This window comes from Armigeres subalbatus, chromosome 3 (genome assembly GCF_024139115.2).
Source record: "Armigeres subalbatus isolate Guangzhou_Male chromosome 3, GZ_Asu_2, whole genome shotgun sequence".
NCBI classification, from domain to species: domain Eukaryota; kingdom Metazoa; phylum Arthropoda; class Insecta; order Diptera; family Culicidae; genus Armigeres; species Armigeres subalbatus.
The window spans coordinates 374,926,435-374,946,465 of NC_085141.1; the positions used below are offsets into that span (position 1 = coordinate 374,926,435).

The window sequence follows — 20,031 nt, forward strand, 5'->3', positions numbered from 1 at the left end:
ATACAATTATTTACAGTTCAAAATAACGTGTTTTTCGGTGGAAATAAATTTCGATAGTGACCGTATCACAAACTATATCAATTCTCGTTCCAAATAAGCTTCCGCGGGTGCAAACGGGGAGATTCCCAACAACTTCTTCCTGGAGAAATTCTTGGAGACATCCCCGGAGATTCCTGAATAAATTTTGGGAGAAATTACTTAAGTGATTTCTGGATACACTTATGAGGAACTCTTGGAGACATTTCTAGAAAAATTCTTGAAGAATTTCTGCAGAATTCTTGGAAGAACCTTCTAAAGTCCTGAAGAAGTTATCTGAAATTCTTTGAAAAATTATTCAGAACTTCCGAAAGAACTCTCAAGAATATCAAAACCAGTGGTGGAAATCTGTGAGCCAAAATCGAAGCTATGAAGCTGCTACATGCACATAAACTAGAAAAACGAACCTCAAAAATGTTCAAGAAGCTGAGCCAGCCTAGTGCTGAAAATTTTTTTAACACTAGGATACATTCGCTGAAAAAACTTACGCGGATACATTCGTGCTGAACATCAAAATATTGTGTCTAGGTGTGTTCAATTTTTCGGTAGAACTGTGGGAGTAAAGCAACTCGAGTTCTTATCAAAGGCTCATCACGCGGTCTCGACCCAATCTCGTTATCCTAGTATTTGGTTTAAATTTGCATCTTGAATCCAAACATGTAAGATGTTGTAACCAGGTATATGAGATGTGGTAGGAAATTTTCTCTAGAGTTCGAATCAAAAGATTCAAATGATCTCCCGAATCAACCACGACTTCCATATTGTCCCAAGCCGCGGAATCGACCCCATTATATCCCCCGAGCATTTGTATTCCATTTGCCTCTCAAATCCAGACATGTGAAATGTTGTAAGATCTTCAAATTGACCTGGAGTTTGAATCAAATTGTCTACCGAATCAACCACGTCTTCCATGATGCCCCAGGCCACAGTATCAACCCAATTATGTCCTTTGAGTATATCACATGTTGTAGGGCCCCCAAATTGTTCAAGAGTATGAATCAAATGTTCTACTGAATCAACCACGAATTCCATGACGCCCCAAGCCGTGAAGTAGACTAGAAACTAGAAGAGACACCTAAGAGATGGGTGAAAAACGTGAGAAAATCTATTGAAAAACCATTGAGTTATAGCCATTTGAAAATTTAGTTACACTGATTTTCTGAACGAATAAATCCTAGTGTTCACATTTATTTTGTTGAAATCAAAATACCTACAGTTTAACGTTTTGAATCTAGAGAAAAATGCAGTTTCTTACTGGTATATCCACCAGTAATCAGAACATGTGAAAAGGGGCTTTGAGAAATATGTAATAGATAAGTCATGTCCCATTGTTATCATTGAAAATTGGCCAGATCAAGCTATGAGCTATCGCCAGAATACTATTTTAAATAGTTAAAGAGAAAACATTCGAAAAGAAACCCACATCCCGTAAATTGTAAATGAGTCCAGTTGAAACCCGCAAGAATGAATGAGGATTGAAAGTCAATTATTGCAAACAACTTTAACCAGCAAAAGAACCGAAGCGCTGAACCTCATATTGATTTTCGACACACATTCCCCGTGCACGATTTGTTTGCCAATTTTTCGGTATTAACAACACAAATGAAAGCTCTGAACCCAACAATGGTCATTCGTCGCGACAAACCCGTATGAATCTTACATCACAATTCGTCTGCATCATCGACACACTACATACTCAAATCAATCTCTCGAGTGAGTGTCGCAGCCAGTCGCCGTAGGGACCCGTAGTCAGTGCAGCGAGCTGTGAAATTATGACCCGTCACACTCAATCATTCACTCACGCACGGCACTGGACAGAGGAGAGCCCTGAGGAGACTGCAACAATCCAGTGGATGCACATCAAGCCCATCGAGGGCGGTCGGACGAAACGGCCGATGCGCGGACGTAGAATGGTCCTCTCCGGAAGCCCCAACCCGCTGGGGAGGGATAATGAAATATGATACCCAATTAAGTGGCTACTAATTGCCGGGTAATCCAATTTCGGAAATCATTCTCAATTATCAACAATTACCGCCCGGAGGCAATCGAATTAAAACCAGATTTGAATCTTGAAAACCCAACCGGAAGCAGATTCTCCAGATCGTGGTTGCGGTGTTGGTGTGAGTGCTCGTGTGTGTGGTGCATGTTATCTGGCGGTTGTTGAATTTATTATGACTTGGCAACGAGAAACCGAAGAAACTTATAGAAGCGGTTTACGGAGGACGATAGGAGAGGATAGTTTGCATACAAGCCTCTATCTAAAGCTCCGTGCGGTTCAAACGGTGCTTGTAGGCTTTCGAGATACGGTCGTACCTCTTCCAGGTCTGAAGCCCATTGGGGCCGCATTCCGTTCTGCGAAATGTTGTAAAGGCGGCATTGTCCCACAAAGAGAGAAGAGTGACATTGTACAGGCGTACCTCGATATTACCTATGAACTAGTTCTGCTGAATCCTAAACATCGTATCTTATAATAAGTTCTTCAGTGACTTATAAGATGAGATAATATGATCAGATAATCAGTACATCAGTTTCAAGATGTATGTAATTTTGAGGTTCATGTAATTCGAAGCATTCCTGTAGCACAAAAACCAAGGATTAGAGGTGGCTTTCAGAGTATAAATTTATGGTCCAAAAGCTGTTAATTTATTATTGCACTAGCAATTATGGCGTCAGTGATAATCATCGTCAGCCTGGTTCGTTCCAAACACATATACACATGTGGTGAGGATAGTTAATCCTTATGACAGGATTGAAATCCCTTGAATAGGGTTCCCATAACTCTGCTCACACGTTGGAACTAAACTCGATTGCGGAACAGCATCGGCTTGAATAAATTCCATGAACAACACAAAAACCTATTCTTCCGTTTCATCCTTCTGATTGTGCACAATTGCCCACTCCTGGGCTCCCCAAGGCAACTGTCACCCGGCAAAAACCGAGCACCAAGAATCCACTCTTGGAGGAATTATTTATGAGTGACTATTTCATTCTCAGTTGCGTCGGTTTCTCATTCCCGTTCCTGGTCCCTGTGGACCCTCAATTATCCGGCCTTGTCTCGAGCAAACAGAACAGGCAGAGATGGCGGAAACAACCTCAAGCCATGAACCTGACATGCATGCAGCCAAGCAGGAAACACAACAACACGGCACATACATATCACTACTTGTGTATGGGAGAGCCTACAGTCGGACGCGTTCTGTTTCTGCGCCTGCATGTAGACGATTGTAGGAAAGACACTTGCTTCTAGTTCATTGTTGCCCGCTCAAACTATCGGTTGGAGCGAAACAAAGCAAGATGCGAACTGAATTTAGTACCCGATGCTATTAACGCAATTAGACGCCGTTTTAGAAAGCTAATGCGGCCTAATTGCGGAAGTTTGGGTTGGTGGTCGGACAAAGATAGATCTCACGTACGTAGCCGTAGCATAGAGCATGGCTCTGATTTAGGCGATTTGTTGGTACCGACGCTATCTACTTTAAGGCGCCGCTATCTTGTGGTCGGAGCCTGGCTGGAGCATGGTTTGAATGCTAGTTGGAGCCAGGTGCTGATTGGAATAGTTCCTGGCTGAGATTGTGCGCTGGAGCGTGGTGTTGGCGATTGTATGCGGTAAATGGGAATTCAAAGTGAGTTTGTTTGGGATGAACGTACACGCTGCCCTTGGAACAATAGGAAAACACTTAATAAAATCATGCGGATGATTGCATGTGAACTGATAAATGGGTTTACCTTTGATTCGTTCAGGTCATTAATTTGGATAATGGAATTTCAATTAATGTTTGCAGAGATAGCACGTTGCTATGAAGGGAATGACAAAGGTTCAAGAATAGCATCCAACAAGTGAATTTTACTTTTGTTTAAGTTTCAAGGCGATAAATGCTGGTGCCTTTAGATCTTATTCCGTTGCGAAGACTATACTAAAATTACATGATGATGATGATACTACCATCTATTGTAGCAAGGCACATGCCGATAGCACCGGCCATATCTGACAAACGATTTTATCATGATTATATTATTGTTTGTATTTCATCAAACTCCTGTATGAAGGGCCAAAAATGGGTGGGGTGGATCCATAAGCAAAAACACCAAAATTACATGAGATGAGAAATTAACGTAGAAGCTTGTTGGCCATCACCTCGACCGTATTATTGACGACTTCTTTCATTTTTTTCTGCCTCTAATTGTTTACAGATTACTATTCCGCCCTTACTCACCTTCACATTTTTTCTTAGTTTTCTGTTATATATTAAAGGCGTCTTTTGATAAACATCAATAGTCGTTGAGTGTTATAAACCGATACAATTCAGTTAATATATATTGGCGTCAAGAAATAAATCTGGATTGTAATGCGATGGTTTGAAAATATTTATATACCATTATTGATACGTCAGATAACATTTGTCACATCAGTCTTTATGTGTACGTACCAAAATGAAGCGGAAAATTATTTACTGGTCCGCTTAAAATCAATAACACAATTTTGTGTTCCAATCACACAAAACAGGCCTCTTCTAAAAAGCACATATTAAATGTAGCTTCCATGCCTCTCCATTTTAGTGTAACCTCATTGAATTTTTTCATGTTGGAGTAAAAATTAGCAAATGTTTTCATAATTATTCTAAGGATTTTTCAAATGTTTGGAAGAACGGAACAAAATCCGATGATTGTACATACACAGATAGAAAAATCTACTGACATTTGCGCTAAAAATCATGCACATAAATGGAACGCCATATTAGCGTTATTCCACATGGGATATAGCCTAAATATAAACAATATTTGACGTGAATCGTCAATATTACATACAAGTTGTTAGCTAACTTGTTAGCAAGAGGACCATTTCAGCATGGGATAGCGTAAATTTCCGCTTGTCAAGTTTTACGCGTTTTTTTTATTTTTTCATTATTTGTTTTCTGTGTAGTCACACATTTTTATTGTTCCACCATCGAGCTTCCACCGAAACAGATGTTTTTGTTGTGTGTGATGCATAGGGGAACTGGGGGTAGGACGTCCACGTTAAGGAAAATGCCGTTTTTATCAGAGAAAACTACCAATTCAGCCAGTTTTTACCAGCGCAAACTGAAGAACAGCTTATCTGCTACTGACTACCGATGACGGTTATCTAATTTAACATTTTATTGTACAGAAATATAATTTTCAAAAAGCACCCGCAAAAAATTGATTTTGAAATCATGGGGGGTGAGATGGGTTAAAACGCGCATGTGCTGATCGTACTGATTTTCATTTTAATTGCCTACATTAACCGGATGTTTCAGCTGTTTCGGTCATACGAAATGAGCATGAGCTCAGAAGTTTGAGGGCCCATAAAATCGTGGCTCATGGCTTAATTTTCAATTTATCAAAGTATAACAATGATAGAAAGACTAAATGCCACCGAGCCAAAATTGCATCAAAACAAGCAAAAATCGTTTTTTTCCAGTTTTTTATGTATAATTACAGTAAAATCATGAAATGTATGTATGTATGTATCTAATGGCAATATTTTCCACTGCTTTATCGTATAGACTATTGAAATTAATCACAATGAGGATATTTAACCTTATTCAAGGGTGGGGCGTGCTACCCCCAGTTCCCCTACTAGAAGCATTCTCCATCTTAGCGATCCGAATAAGTTTTGACAGTTAGAAACAAAGTCAATCACACAATCTGAAAATAAAAGGTATTACCAGGGATTGCAGAAATCGCTCTCAATAGATAACGAGCAACGATAAAAGAGAGGCTAAAACCTCTTCGAATCATAACAAGCCATGAAGACAAAACTATCGCACTTGTATACAAGTAAACCAATGAGGGGGTTTGATAAAACGCTTTGTTCTCGCTCATTTTATGTCTCAATCAGTTTCGGCTCAACAATAAGTGGGATAATACTGATTTTGACCATGCATCGGTACTGAAGTTCAAACTTATTTTTGCTTCTTCTTATGAGTTCCGAATTCGTTTTTGTATAGAGATCTGATTTCATTGCGTTTGGCATTTCCGAATCTCACCTTTACACAGAGCTCTAATCAGTCAGAGGGTTCAGCAGATCCACCAAATTCGTATCCGCTTCTTTCCTAAATAATCAGCGCTCTGGAGCTTGGAGATTCATGTCGTCGGCTTCGAAAACCAGCCTAAGGTTGAGTTACGTTTTTACAATTTACTCCATTGACTCCATCCAAAAGGAGCAAAAAATGGGTCATCTAAAAGCAAATTATAGTCGTTCCATACTCTTCCGACCATCACTCATAAGTATTAACAAGAATAGTAAGAACTAGAGCACAGTGTGGTAGATCTTAATCCGTAATGCAACACGAAGAATGTCTACCAAGCATTACAGGCTCCGTTAACTGCCTGGCTAATTGTTTCACCCACCAGGCCATTCATCCCCTCAGCACGGGTCGCCTGACACCTTGGGATTCTGGGCTAGGGACGTCATATTGTCAGCTTCAATGTTGTACCGAGCCTGGCGATATGACCGGATTTACACCGTTACGCACTACTTCAGAGTATCCATATCCCAGCGTAACGGGAAACTTCGGTATAAAAATCGGTCTAACTTTTATCCGGATAGACAATATCGTAACAGCTACCGAAAAACGTCTCTCACGGTATAATACCAGGGAGTGAAGCCAGCCCGGTGGCATCCCTATCTCACACAAGGGGCCATCCAGAAACCACGTGGTCATATTTTTGAAGATTTTCAACGCCCACCCCCCCACCCCCCATGTGGCTTATCGTGGTCATTTGGTAGACCCACCCTCCCCCTCTCCCCCCATGTGGCTTATCGTGGTCATTTGGTAGATACCCCCACCCATGGTTTTATTTAAGTACAAAAATTAAAAAAAAAACCTTATGTAACTAAAACATATGGTTAATCCGATCAATTTTGAAGATGGACAATTTCAACTGATTCAAAATCAAGCTAAACCCAGCATGGAAATTATAAATATTCATGAATTCAAAAATTTTGATGTATCCGTGTATCGCTAAGCATCCAAGCAGGTCTATTGAGCCGATGCGATTTCATTTATTACTTTCACAAGCTACAACAGGCCTTCCATGAGTCGATGTTTTAAGATACGATATCGACAGAAGTAAAAAATCAGCCTGAAAATTTTTAAAAGTTTTCCAAAACAATTAGGAAATTTCCAATAAAGAAATTATGGTATGAGCAATAAAAAATATCAAATTTTCTACAAATAATGCAAAATTTCCATAAACAATTAAGAATTTTCCACAAAAAAAAAATTAACACTTTAAAAACCGAAAATTGCAAATATAAAAAAAGAATTTTTCATAAAGAAATCAAAATTTTCCACGGAAAAAATACAAACATTCCATAAATAAATCAATATTAGAAATAAATAATTACAAAATTTTTAAAAATTTACTAAAAATATTTTCTCGGTCACTCAGATGGTTCTTTCGAAAATTTTTCCAGGGAACTTCTATTCCACATCTCGAATATGCTTCAGTCAATGGTCCTTTCATAAGCGACTCATAGAGGAATGGATGTATTATAGACCAATTATTATTTTGGAGTTCGGATCATTCGATTTATCCAATTAACCAACTTATGAATGATGTATGATATAATATCCCAGTAGGTTCATTGGGTTGATATGACTTCAATTATTATTTATACAAGCTACTACAGACCTTTTAGGTTATACAAAACGTCCTGGAAGTCGTAATGTTTGCAACTTGATGTTGACTCAAGATAATTTTGGGTACCTCGTCTCTTGGATCTCATGTTAATGGAAATAAGGATCATATGCTTATTGCATCGGATTGGGTATATACCGATGATGAGGACATTGCAAAATATCTACCAGTATCGTGGGCTGAACTTGAGAGCATTTTGGAGTACCTTGAGCATCTCGTATGCCTGAATATTAATCACTGGCTTAACGTTCAGGATGACCCATCTTATCTGAGTGTTCAGAATGATTCAAACATTTCAATTTCAATTGTATGCTCTTAGAATCGAAATCTTCCTAAGGTTCTTCCCAAGTTCTAAGACCCTTTCATGAATTTAAAAAGCATTTTATTTAGAATTTCATGTTGATTTTTTAAATGCAAGCTTCTCTATGTCATAACCTTTTTCATACGCACTACTAGAATTTTGTGCATTTAGAACATTCAGGTGCATTATTAAATTTTACGATCACTTATCCTAATTATTCAATACAATAAAAACTGATCTTCTTAAGCCTAAACTATTGCCTATATTTATGGCTTAGATTAGTTTTAAATTCCAAGATCTGTGGAAGAGTTCCGAAAACGTTCGGTAGAAATTTTAAAGAACTATAAGAATCCGTAGAAGGATCCGAAATGCATATTTACGATGAAAATTCCAATAAACATCAAATTCCGAAGAATTTCCAATATAAATTAGAAAAAAATCCAGCTTACTTTTTTTACAGAATCTCTAAAGATTTCCTTCAAAATCCTGGGCAACTTTGATGAATCTTCAAAGAAAATTCTTCTAAATTTCCAATGGAAATTTTTTTCGTTTTCCAAAAGAAATTCTTAGACATTTTCAGCAGTTTTTTTAATTTCCAAAAGAATTAATTCGGAATATGCCAAAATATTTCCGATGGAAATTCCTAAGATTTTCCAGTAGAAAATCGAAAAAAGTTCATCTGAAATACCAAAAATGAATTTCCCGACGAGTGGAAATAACGAAAAAAATGTACTTTTGTAGTACTTGAAAGGTTATACTTTTGAAGCATTTCCAGTAGGAATTCCTTAAAAAATTAAATCAAAATTTTAAAGATTTTCTGATGTGAAAATTCCTTAAAATTTCTAAATCATTTCCTGTGCATCTTTGCATGGTAAAGATTTAAAGCAATGTTTAGCTGAACCTACCAAGAAATCAAAATGACTTCCCGAAGAAGAATGAATTCCCGATGAAATTTTGGAAAAAAGATTTATTCTTTGAAAATCCAAAGAATTTTTTGAAGATAATCCATAGACTCTTCCGTGAAAATTCTAAATAATGCCTCGAATAAAAAAAAATACTTGAAAAATTAAAAAAAAATGTGTAGAATTCACAAAGAGCGTAAAAAAATATTCCGAAAAATTTTCATTTCAAAATATAAATTTGAAAAAATCCAAAAACAGAAGAAGTGTTTCGTGTGACATTGGCTGTTTAATATCTTTCGGAAATTCAGAAGATTTTTTCTTGAAAAATTTAAAAGTCTTCTTCTCTTCTACGGCTACCGAAAGTTGGTCTGCTTTTCAACTTAGTATATTCTATTAGAATTTACTCAGTGGCATAATTTCCAAGCAAAATGTTTCAGAGAGAATTGTTCAAAAATCATTCTGAATGTCAGAATTTTATCAGGATTATATGAATTAAGTCAAAGTTTTTACATGAAATTTCATTATTGGATTTTTACTGATTACACTAGTCAACAGTGTTTTACTCCCTTCAACCATTCTCAGTGTACTTGAAAGATTTTTCTTCGCTGAATTCAGTCATGTATTCAGATTTTTTGTAACACGTCCAGTTTTTGAGAAAAACGGGTTTAAATTCACAGAACTACGTATTCTTATGGGAATTTGGTTTCTCTGTTCTGTAAAGCTGGTTTTCGGTTTAAAACTTTGAGAAAGAGGTTTGAATTATATTGACGAAATCGTACAAGATCTAAATAATATGTTGAATCTTATTTAACACGTTCATTTGTTGTGAAAAACGGAATTTATTTCACAAAAGTACGTATTTTCAAAGAAATTTGGTTTCTCTCCTCTGCAAAGCTGAATTTCGGCTCCTTACTTTTAGAATAAAGTTTGAATTTTGTAGAATGGGCCTTGTAGAATGCATGTGGGTTGTTGGATTTTATTTGGCACGTACATTTGTTGTGAAAAACGGAATTTCATTCACAAAAGTACGTCTTTTCATAGAAATTTGCTTTCTCTCCTCTGCAAAACGGAATTTCGGCTCCTCACTTTCAGAATAAAGTATGAATTTTGTAGAATGGTCCTTAAAGAATGCATGTGGGTTGTTGGATTTCATTTGGCACGTACATTTGTTGTGAAAAACGGAATTTCATTCACAAAATTACGTATTTTCCCAGAAATTCTTTTGAAAGTTTTTTTTCTTGGATTATTGTAAAAACATGAACATTTTTCAAAATTGTAGCTGCGTACGCTGATGCAAAAGTGTCGGCGGCGTGATGCCAAAAACCATCCGCGGTGGATTTTTTGAAAAAATATTTTTTCATTTTCCTTTCCAATTTTTTTGTGGGAGTTGAGACTGAATCGCAACCTGGTTTTCGTTATTTTTTTATGGAAAAGGATCTAAGGCGTTACGACTGACGCTGCGTTACCGGTTTTTCTCGATGTACACCTACGTCTTTTCAACGCTGAGTTGAAAAGACGCTACGTGGGCATCGGCCCTAAGATGCGCTTTGCGTTTATTAATTAAATCATTAAATTTTAATGATTTGTATTTTTTTTTCACCGCTATTGTTATTCACCAAAAGTTTTTCGTGTAAAAAAAACCACGTGGTTCGAGAGCAACATCCCCCCCCCCCCCCTGTGGCTTATCGTGGTCATTTTCCAAACCCCCCCCCCCCCCCCCCCATATATGACCACGTGGTTGCTGGACGGCCCCCAATAGGTTTGTTTTGCAGCCAACATTACGTGACCGTATCCTACTGACAGTTCTGTATCCTAATGGAAATCAAATGTGATGTTTGTAAACAAAACACATACTATCATGAACTTTATACTGAGATGTTGGTTATAAAAACAAGCCTTACCCCGACATGTGCGACATCTGGATTCTAAAATGTAAACAACAGGCAATTTTTATGCACACTTTTGTTTTTGATATTTTTTCAAAACCAACCACTCAATCATGCAGCAATGTAACGATGCGGTATGATTGAGACACCTGCTTGATTATAGCGACTCGAAAAAGAATTTATTTGCAGTAACTAACCGAATATAAATATGTTCGCATTAACGATTGCGTCCTAACACCGGTTCTAAGCTTCGATGCAGAGTACACGAACTTTGTTCGCCAGTGACAAGTGTACGGAGCCCTTGTATGATACCTATCGAGAGTGTATACAGACATGATAAGTGAGAGATTTTCTCATTCTCCTTTGGATTCAAACCCTGGGTATTACATAGCGACTGTGTACGTTCTACATAAAATTTTCACACAGATTGAGATCATGTGGTGGACAGATGAACATATTTGGAGCATGAAAATAAACGCAAAATCAAACGAATATGCTATAATTTCAAATCTAAATATATTTAAAATTACAAGATCGTGTAAAAATAAAGCTAATTTCATTGAAATTTAAATAATCATAAATTTAAATTTCATGACGGTTGTGAGTACATCAAATATAGTTTAATTTTACATTAGACATTGTTTTACGTGTCGTATAATTTAGGTTCTGTGTGGCGTCGCCGTGGTATCCAGGTAGGTGGCGTCGCCGTGCAATTACAAATGCATTTTTCTACGGATTGTCATTCCATATGACGTTTACTTTCAACATATTTTAAATTTTCTCCAGAACCTGGAACCAACTTGCTGATCAATGCTGGCTACAGATCAAGAATCCCTCAGGAATACTCAGATGTATTCACAATTCAAAAAATTAATAAAATGTTAACAGAAAGGAATAATGCAATTATGGATATCTAACTTTATGGTTTTAAAAGACGATGTTAGTGACCACTTCTTTCTTTATAGCTGGTCCCAGGGCCTTCCGGAGATGTGGTGGTCCGTTTTGAAACTATGAAACCATATTGGTGTCCTTTTTTTGTTTTTCTAGTTCTACGTTGAATATATAATCTACTAGCTGACCCGGCAAACTTCGTCTTGCCCAGAAAGGGCAATTTTCAAAAAGAATACTTTGTTAATCTATCGGTTCTCCAAAAAGTTTTTTGTCATTTTTGCCTTTCTCGTATACTAAGTATACGGTAAAGGCTATATGATCGCTCCAAAAACAAACTTTTTATAGAAGGCCTGTAGACCCACAGTGTTATATACCGGACGACTCAGTTCTACGAATTGAGGTGATGCTGTGTGTATGTGTGTGTGTATGTCTGTGCGCACCCACCCAAAAAAAAGTGTAAGTCATTTTTATACTTAACCGATTTTTTTTATTTTTTATTGCTCTTTATTGATTATTTTGTGGAATTTTTTTAATTTTTTATGGAAAAAACCCAACTTAATTCACCGAGTGGTGATACTGCCTTTCTCGCATTTAGCCAAGACACCAACTTTATATGGTATTGATATTGTTCGATGTACCGTTTTCTTTATAACTTTCAAACGCAACGGTCGATCGCTTTAAAATTCAATAGTGATCATCTAGGCTTTGCCCCCTATCGAATGCAACTTGTTGCGAGAAAATCAGTTAAGAATTACTATATGAAAAGTTGTCTAATGTTTTTCTTAGCTTTTGTGCACACACATTAGGGTGGCTCAAAAAACACTTTTTCAAAAATGTTGATGGGCCGCTCTCTTATTCGGTTCTATTTGATGCCCTGATGCTCTGGACAAAATTTCAGCCAAATCGGTCAACGTTTGGGCGGTGCTAAACTCGTTGGAAGTTTATATGGAAAAATGTATGCAGAAACATCCAAAAACAGTGATTTGCAGTTGGACGGTACAAGTACGATCAAGAACAATGATACTCATTCAGTTATTGTAGAATTAAATACAGAATGTAATGCTGAAAACCGCTAGAAGATTAGAGTTTATTAGGCAAAGATATTAACATATTACTGGAGTGTTGTAGGGGTGAATTTATTTCTTTTCAAATATAAAAGAAACGAAATTTGCTCAAACCCTCTACAGAGAAATGCTAATAACTCAGCCGGGCCAACTCTAATCTTCTCGCGGTTTCTGCATAACATTCTGTATTAAATTCTTCAAGATCTGGATGAGTATCATAGTTCTTCTTACTAACTTGTGCCGTCCAACTGCAATTCACTGTTTGTGGATGTTTCTGCATACATTTTTGCATATAAACTTCCAACGAGTTTAGCACCGCCCAAACGTTGACCGATTTGGCTGAAATTTTGTCCAGAGCATCTGGGCATCAAATAGAACCGAATAAGAGGGCGGCCCATCAAAAAAATTGAAAAAAGTTTTTCCCATACTAATTTGAGCCACCCTAACACACATACACACACATACACACATACATACACACGGACAGACAGACATGTGCTCAGCTCGTTGAGCTGAGTCGATTGGTATATAATACTATGGGTCTCCGGGCCTTCTATAAAAAGTTCGTTCTAGGAGTGAAATGATAGCCTTTCGGTAAAACATGTGCAATAACAAATTGGATTGTTAAATGTTATCGTCTTGGAGAAGATTTTTTTTTATTATTATAGAGACTTGCGAATTGCGATCTTGATGTTTGAATATTTAGGAATTGAAAATCCACTTTTCCACTCAAAATTCTGGAGAACATTATTCGAACAATTCGTAAGATATATATTTATTCCATAACGTTCCTCCATCGTTCCCCAATGTCTAAATATTATTTTATTCTGAACAGAGATGAAAAACTAGAAATGTGTAAACTTCAGTAGAATCACGCTAAAAATAAAACCGACAAGATTTGTTATTAAGTTTCAATTGCTGGTTAACAGTTGTGCTCGGTAATTTTGGTAGTATGTTTTACGTGGTGTTCAGCAAAAGTATTTTTTACGGCAAGTGTCTGTTTTTTTTACCGTACAGTCGAACAAAAATTTACTGCCGAAACAGTTAGTAGTTTTTTTGCGGTCTTCAGTACTTTTATGCCCCTTAAGGACACGGAATCCAAGTTTCAAAGTGCTCGCGTTTTCGGGGCACACCACTTGATACGGAGGCGGCGCACAACTGTCATTTTTGTTGATTTAGCTTTGCTACGGCGCAGCATGCGTGAAAAAATAAAAATGACAGTTGTGCGTTACTTCCGTATCGAGTGGTGTGCTCCCGAAAACGCTAGCACCTTGAAACTTTCCAGCTCCATTTTTGTAGAAAAATTATTTGTTTCCATTTTAGTCTTAATATTATTGAAGAAGTTCTTTGGGCATGCTTTTATTTCATTTTATATTTTTCTGTTATACTTTTTATGTTATACTATGATAAAATTTCTTCATTATCTGTGTCTGGAATGAAATCAGCATTGCGTTGATTGAAATCCCCATAGATATGTATTTTGACCTCTGCGGAGACAGCGTAGACAGATGTGACCGAATTTCTGCAGCGTTTTGAAAAAGGAGGAAAGTAAAGAGAAATAAATATGTGCTTTTCAACTGTTAAATTAGGGTTTTCATTGTTTAAATTGTTCAAATTTTCTGGAAGAGATGATTTCTGAGTTGAACTTGGTAGAAATGGCATTAATGCCTCCTCCTCCCTACTTTCTTTGAGATAGATCCAAGTTACGGTCGTCTCTATATGAGCATGAGCATGAGCATGATGACCGTGCATTTCGTAGTTGCTACTCCGTGATCAACCAGAACAATCGCAATTGCACAGGGAACCAATGGATGGAAGCATGGGATTTGCTCTCCAACCTCAATGTGCACAGTCCGAGAGCTCTAGTATTTTGGATGGTCGATAACGGCGCTGGCCACGTCCTCACGGTCATCGGGGATGGTAAGGAATTGATGATGCAGTCACTCGCCCACTGCAAGCCGAGAACACATCTGCACTCGCCACGAGTTCCTGCGGAGTTTTATTGGAATCTGGGGGTTAGGTTTTATGGCAGAGGTTGCCAATGTGATAGTAATGAAAGGGTGGTGTATATTCTAATTGGAAGCCGAAACGATCATTTCGATTTCTAACAGTTTCCTGTTAGAACTAATCAAGTTGTAGATATAGGGACAGAAGATGGAAACGGCGTGAAAGCCCATTTCCAGCTGTAGCGATTGCTAGAACATGAGAATTATATGAAAAGATGCAAAGTAGGAGGAATGGAACGGGCCTGGGATTGAGCCCATGACCTCCTGCGTATAAGGCAGAAGCGGCAGCCATATGACCACCAAGCCCGTGCAGATCCAAGTTACGGTCGTCTCTATATACATTAAAATCACATCCGAATTTTTGTACACTTTTTAATCTCTCATCCCGACTTGATTCAGTACCTAATAAGACTGAAAACGATGAGCATAATATATACATATATATTATTTAGCTGATTTCTTCAATTTTTGATGCACTTTTCATGACAATATTCAGAATTTCATTTTCATATGGTCGTGAGGAAATATTCAAATGATTGTCATTATTTAATATATTACATAGGGGAACTGTTCTATTTTCTATCTCACTGAACATATATTCATCTCATAGCAAAACAGAGAAATACAGCACAAATCTAGTCGCTTCTTTTTGCTAACATGCGTGCTCACTGCTGAAAAACATCACAAAAATAAAAATAAAACAAATCAAATTCCTTTTCATTGCTTTGTTTTTGATGGGATTGAAATGGGAGCTATGAGATGAAGTGCCGAACCGTTTCCCCATATCATTTGATATCTTGCAATAATCTTTCTCGTGCAAGTGCGTCCAATCATTCAAAAATATTACACTTACGCTTACTAAATGTTTTAAATTTGCGATGTTTGTCCTCAATTTATTCGAAACATATGCGAAAGTGAAATAGTTGTTACGTCAACTATGTAATCATGGGCAGAGCAAATTGTTGAGTTGTGGGGCGATAACCCCGCACTGGTGGTTGAGAAAATTCGACTATTGCTGCGGCAAAAAGACCCTTGTCCAGTGGAAAAGAACGAGCACCGCGTTGACCACAATACGGAGGACCTCCGGTATGGCCATTTCCTAAATGTATACTTTAAACTTCATGATTTCACAAAGCAATGATGTTTTAGCGTTCCTGGGCCACTTGGGTTCTAAATTAAGTCAAAACAGGTCGTGTAACAGCGTAAGCTTCACGATTTTACAAAGTAATGATGGGAATGATATTTTTAGGGTTCCTTGGCGACTTGGGTTCAACCCGACTAGACTAGACTTAATTTGGATAACCTTTTTTGATCAAATTGAACAAGTTTTCCTTCAGTAGGTTTTACAGATTGTAGCCAAATTGGCCAATTGGCCTGAGTTGCAGATCTTCGGATTGTGGCCGATGTGACCGAATTGATCCCAAGTGCTCCAGGAACCCTAAGAATATTTTTTCCATCATTATTTTTTAATATCATGAGACTTAAGGTGTGACATGATCTGTTTTTACTCACTTTACTCAATCAAATGGCCATTCCGTAAGTCTTCCGGATTGTGCCGCTTTTTTAAGGGTGGTAGGGTAGCAAGTAGCTCAGGAACACTAAAAATATCTTTCTCATTATTACATTGTGAAATCATGTCTGTCCTCCGGATTGTGGCCGGTGTGACCAGATTGAACCCAAGTGGCCCAGGAACCCCTTAAAATATTCTTAACATTGTTTTGTGAAATCACGAAGTTTGAGGTGTCACACGACCTACTTTGGTTCAATTTAGGAAATGACCATTCCGGAGGTCCCCCGGATTTGAAATCATGAATTTTGAGGTGTCGTACGACCTATTTTGGCACATTTTGGGTCCTGACCTGTCTCCCGGATTGTGGCCGGATTGAACCTGAGTGGCCCAGGAGCCCCAAAAATATCATCTCCATCATTGTTTTGTGAAATAATGAAGATTGAGGTGTCGTACGACCTATTTTAAGTTATTTTAGGAAATGTCCATTCCGGAGGTCCCCGGGATTGTGGCCGGATTAAATCTGAGTAGTCCAGAAACTCTAAAAATATCATTCCCGTCATTGTTTTGTGATCGAAATGATCGGAATGGTCGTTCAAGAAATTTGGTTTTTACAACAGTTTTAATTTTTGAAAGCCCTAAAAACAGATGTCAGGGACGGAAAGGTTAATATGCAATAACACAGGAAATTATCTTTATTTTTAGATATTTTAGATGGCCGTTTGCACTAAGAGGACAAATTTGCGTTTTATTGATCCTTGAGCGAATCAATTCCAAACCATATTGAAATGGAGGCGCATGATTTTTCAAATTGCTCAATAAAGGACATGAAGAATGTTCACACCCGCGAGATATTACTTGAACATTTTTCCAATAGTTATGTTATTAGAATCGTAACAAGTATTTCTTTTTTACGTTCAAAAAAGTATTGATTTATTGTGCATTCTTGTAGTACTTACTCTTTCTCGCCCAAATTTGTATCAACTACTGTAGTACCTCCAACATCAAAAGAACCTGCACTTCATTGCTTTCAGATATAATTGCATGTTGTTTAAAACTAGTCACACTAGTCACGTACAAGAAATGAAGCATATGCTCTGAAATTCCCTCTGCAACATTCCTTCCATTACAAGAAAAACAGAAACTACTCACATTGCAAATTCATCGACGTCTGGAACATGGACGCCCGGTGCACATCCTGGTGGCTGCGTCCGCCCATCACCGAGCACTGACTTCCGGGACCGGCGGCCGCCGCTGCATGGTGCAGCGCACTCATCGTCACGTTGCCCGGTCCAACGCCGGATCCAACCGGGTTGTACGACCGGGCCATCGAAGCCGCCGCCGCCGTATATCGTGTGTAGGCCGCCTGGGACATCTGGCTGCACGAGGTCAAATCACCGTAGGTGCACGGCATGTTGCCCAAACCGGTCGGATCCATACCGCCCTGGAGGCAGCTGGAATCGAATCCGGCTGCCGCCTGGTTCAGGTAGGAGTAGTCCATCTCGTGGGGATAAATTTTGGCGGTTTGCTGTTCCGATCGACCGGGGGGTAGCTTCGATTACTATAATGCTGATTCGCTTTTTGGGTTATTCGTTGCAAGGGGCGCGAAGCTCCAAAAATGAAATTAAATATTAATCGTACGGCTTTTTTCTGTTCCCGTTCTGCTACGCGCGATCCAAACACGGTTGCTGATTTCTGGCTGCTCTTTTTATTTTCGGGTGTTATTTATTTTTATTATCCATGAGTTCACCTCGTTCAACACCTCCGCCGATGGGGATTCATGCCTTTTTCATGAGCCACTCACTCCCTTTCCGTACAGCAAACAATTCTGCTCACTAAGGTGGTTGGGAAATGTGTTTGTTTTTTGCACCTTTTCAACACTCACTTTTCGCGCAATTCAAGTTTCATGAGGAAAATTATTTTTTATGAAGATACAACCTTGTTGAAAATATTTCGCTACCACAGCCAACGTCGAGATCGTTTCAATCAGATCGAAATCATTGTTACTGTTATCGAATCACGAATAGATTATTAGATTTGCAAAGGTTCAAATCGGATTATCTTCCACCACCCTCGTAGTTGGCGCCCTACTTTTGACGCGTGTCGTTTACTTAAAGACGTCGACGTCAAGTCACGCTATGCGCAAACACATAACCTCACTCACTTCACTTCACTTGGAACACACCACCCAGCAAACGCCTGCTTCGATTGTTATTTTTCGCGATCTTTTCCCACTCACTTGCGATAGAAAAACAACCCTCAATTAAGTGCTCGGAGGAAACTCTTCAATTTCATCAACACCTGTCACACCTTTTTTTCCTGGTGAACGAACAAGAACTCACGAAAGCACTTTGCGCCTCAAAGATTTGTGTGCAAAACCGCAAAACTCTGACAACTTCCCAGACACAGGCTTCCGGTGGAAGAACTCTCCCGAGCTGATCCAGACAAAAACGCAGCACGCGACCGGTTGCTTCCCGTAGCCAAAATCAAATGATAAGCCTAATTCAATAACGTGAACTCAAAACCTGCTTCGATGCCGTGTGATGATGCTGTGATAGCCCCCTAACACAAGTGCCAGGCAGCATATCGCACCAAAGGACGAGAACATCCCTAGTCACAGCCTGTTTCCCTCCGCCACGGCATCGCAGCATCCTCGACGGGAGGCGTGGTTTACGAGCCAGACCCGAGCCAATCGCCGTCGAGCACAAAGCGGAACACAATCAGTGACGTCACCGTTCCACGCTGTGTTGGTGCTGCGCTCGGGACGAGTCCTTTGGCAGTCGTCCTTCTACTTGAACGCATACAAACTCACCTACAAAGTTTGGTACGAAGCACAGCAGCCGTATGTGACGGACGAATGACGACGAAAGCGAAACAGGACGATAGGGTTCGGACTCGTTTCGTCAGTTCTTTGATGGGACTAATGAAAGGGGGAAATAACATATCGTATGACGAAGCGCTATGTGACCCTACGCCACTAGTGCAAGAAAACAATCTGCAAACGGGAAAGTGCAACATTATATTTGCTCACTTTTGTTTTGTGGCACGCTTGCGAGCATATTTTTAGGGTTTCGATATCTTTTGAGTTTTGGTCCTTCTAGTTTTTTCGTTTTTGTTTGCTTCTAAGTGTTCTACTCCAGTTAGAAATGTGTGCTTTAAACAAGGATGTTATCAATCATTTAGTAATTTAGGTTCGATCATTTAGTAGTTTGTCAATAACTCATTGCAGAGGCTAAATTTCAAATTGTGTTGTAAGGCGAAATTCTTGTTTCTTCTTTCTTGAAAGGTTTTCTACAACTCTGCCGAACAATTTAATTCTTTGAATACCACTTATAACGGACTTATAGCCCTACTTACAGTGACTCATATTAAATGATAACAAAATTCTAATAATTTAATTTAAGGAATTCAAACAACTAGCTATTAGACGGAGTTGTAGAAAAACCTTCGCATTAGATATCCATAATACAACATACAACATATTTTGAAATTCAGCCTCTGGAATGATCTATTTTCAAACTACTAACGACTCTTTCGGCCAAACGACCTTTTTGGGCAAATGGTATATTCGGCCAAACAACTTTCGACCTAGTGGCATTCGGCCAAATGACATTTACCAAATTGTTCTCAATTAAAAATTACGTGAACCGAGCATAATTATTCTCATGTTTCTTGATTATTGGGTGAGAAATCAATGCATTTTATAGACACATTGCCTTATTGTTATTGATATAGGAACAGATACCCAGATATTGATATTCTTATGTCTTATG

At 38.4% G+C, this 20,031-nt stretch overlaps 1 protein-coding gene across 2 annotated transcripts in view; it reads right to left on the reverse strand.

Annotated features, from left to right (window-relative positions):
* Window positions 1–20,031, reverse strand: part of LOC134223671 (paired mesoderm homeobox protein 2B-like) — a 172,251-nt gene that overhangs the window by 112,547 nt on the left and 39,673 nt on the right. Inside the window, exons 2-3 of one of the 2 annotated variants that reach the window (XM_062702857.1) lie at window positions 17,900–18,264; window positions 17,411–17,786 (exon numbers count right to left, since the gene is read on the reverse strand). In XM_062702857.1, coding sequence (XP_062558841.1) covers window positions 17,411–17,759 — 349 coding nt within the window. In that variant the 5' untranslated portion in view covers window positions 17,760–17,786; window positions 17,900–18,264. Of the gene's footprint in view, window positions 1–17,410; window positions 18,709–20,031 lie in introns of those variants that run through there. The other variant, XM_062702856.1, reaches the window with a different exon arrangement.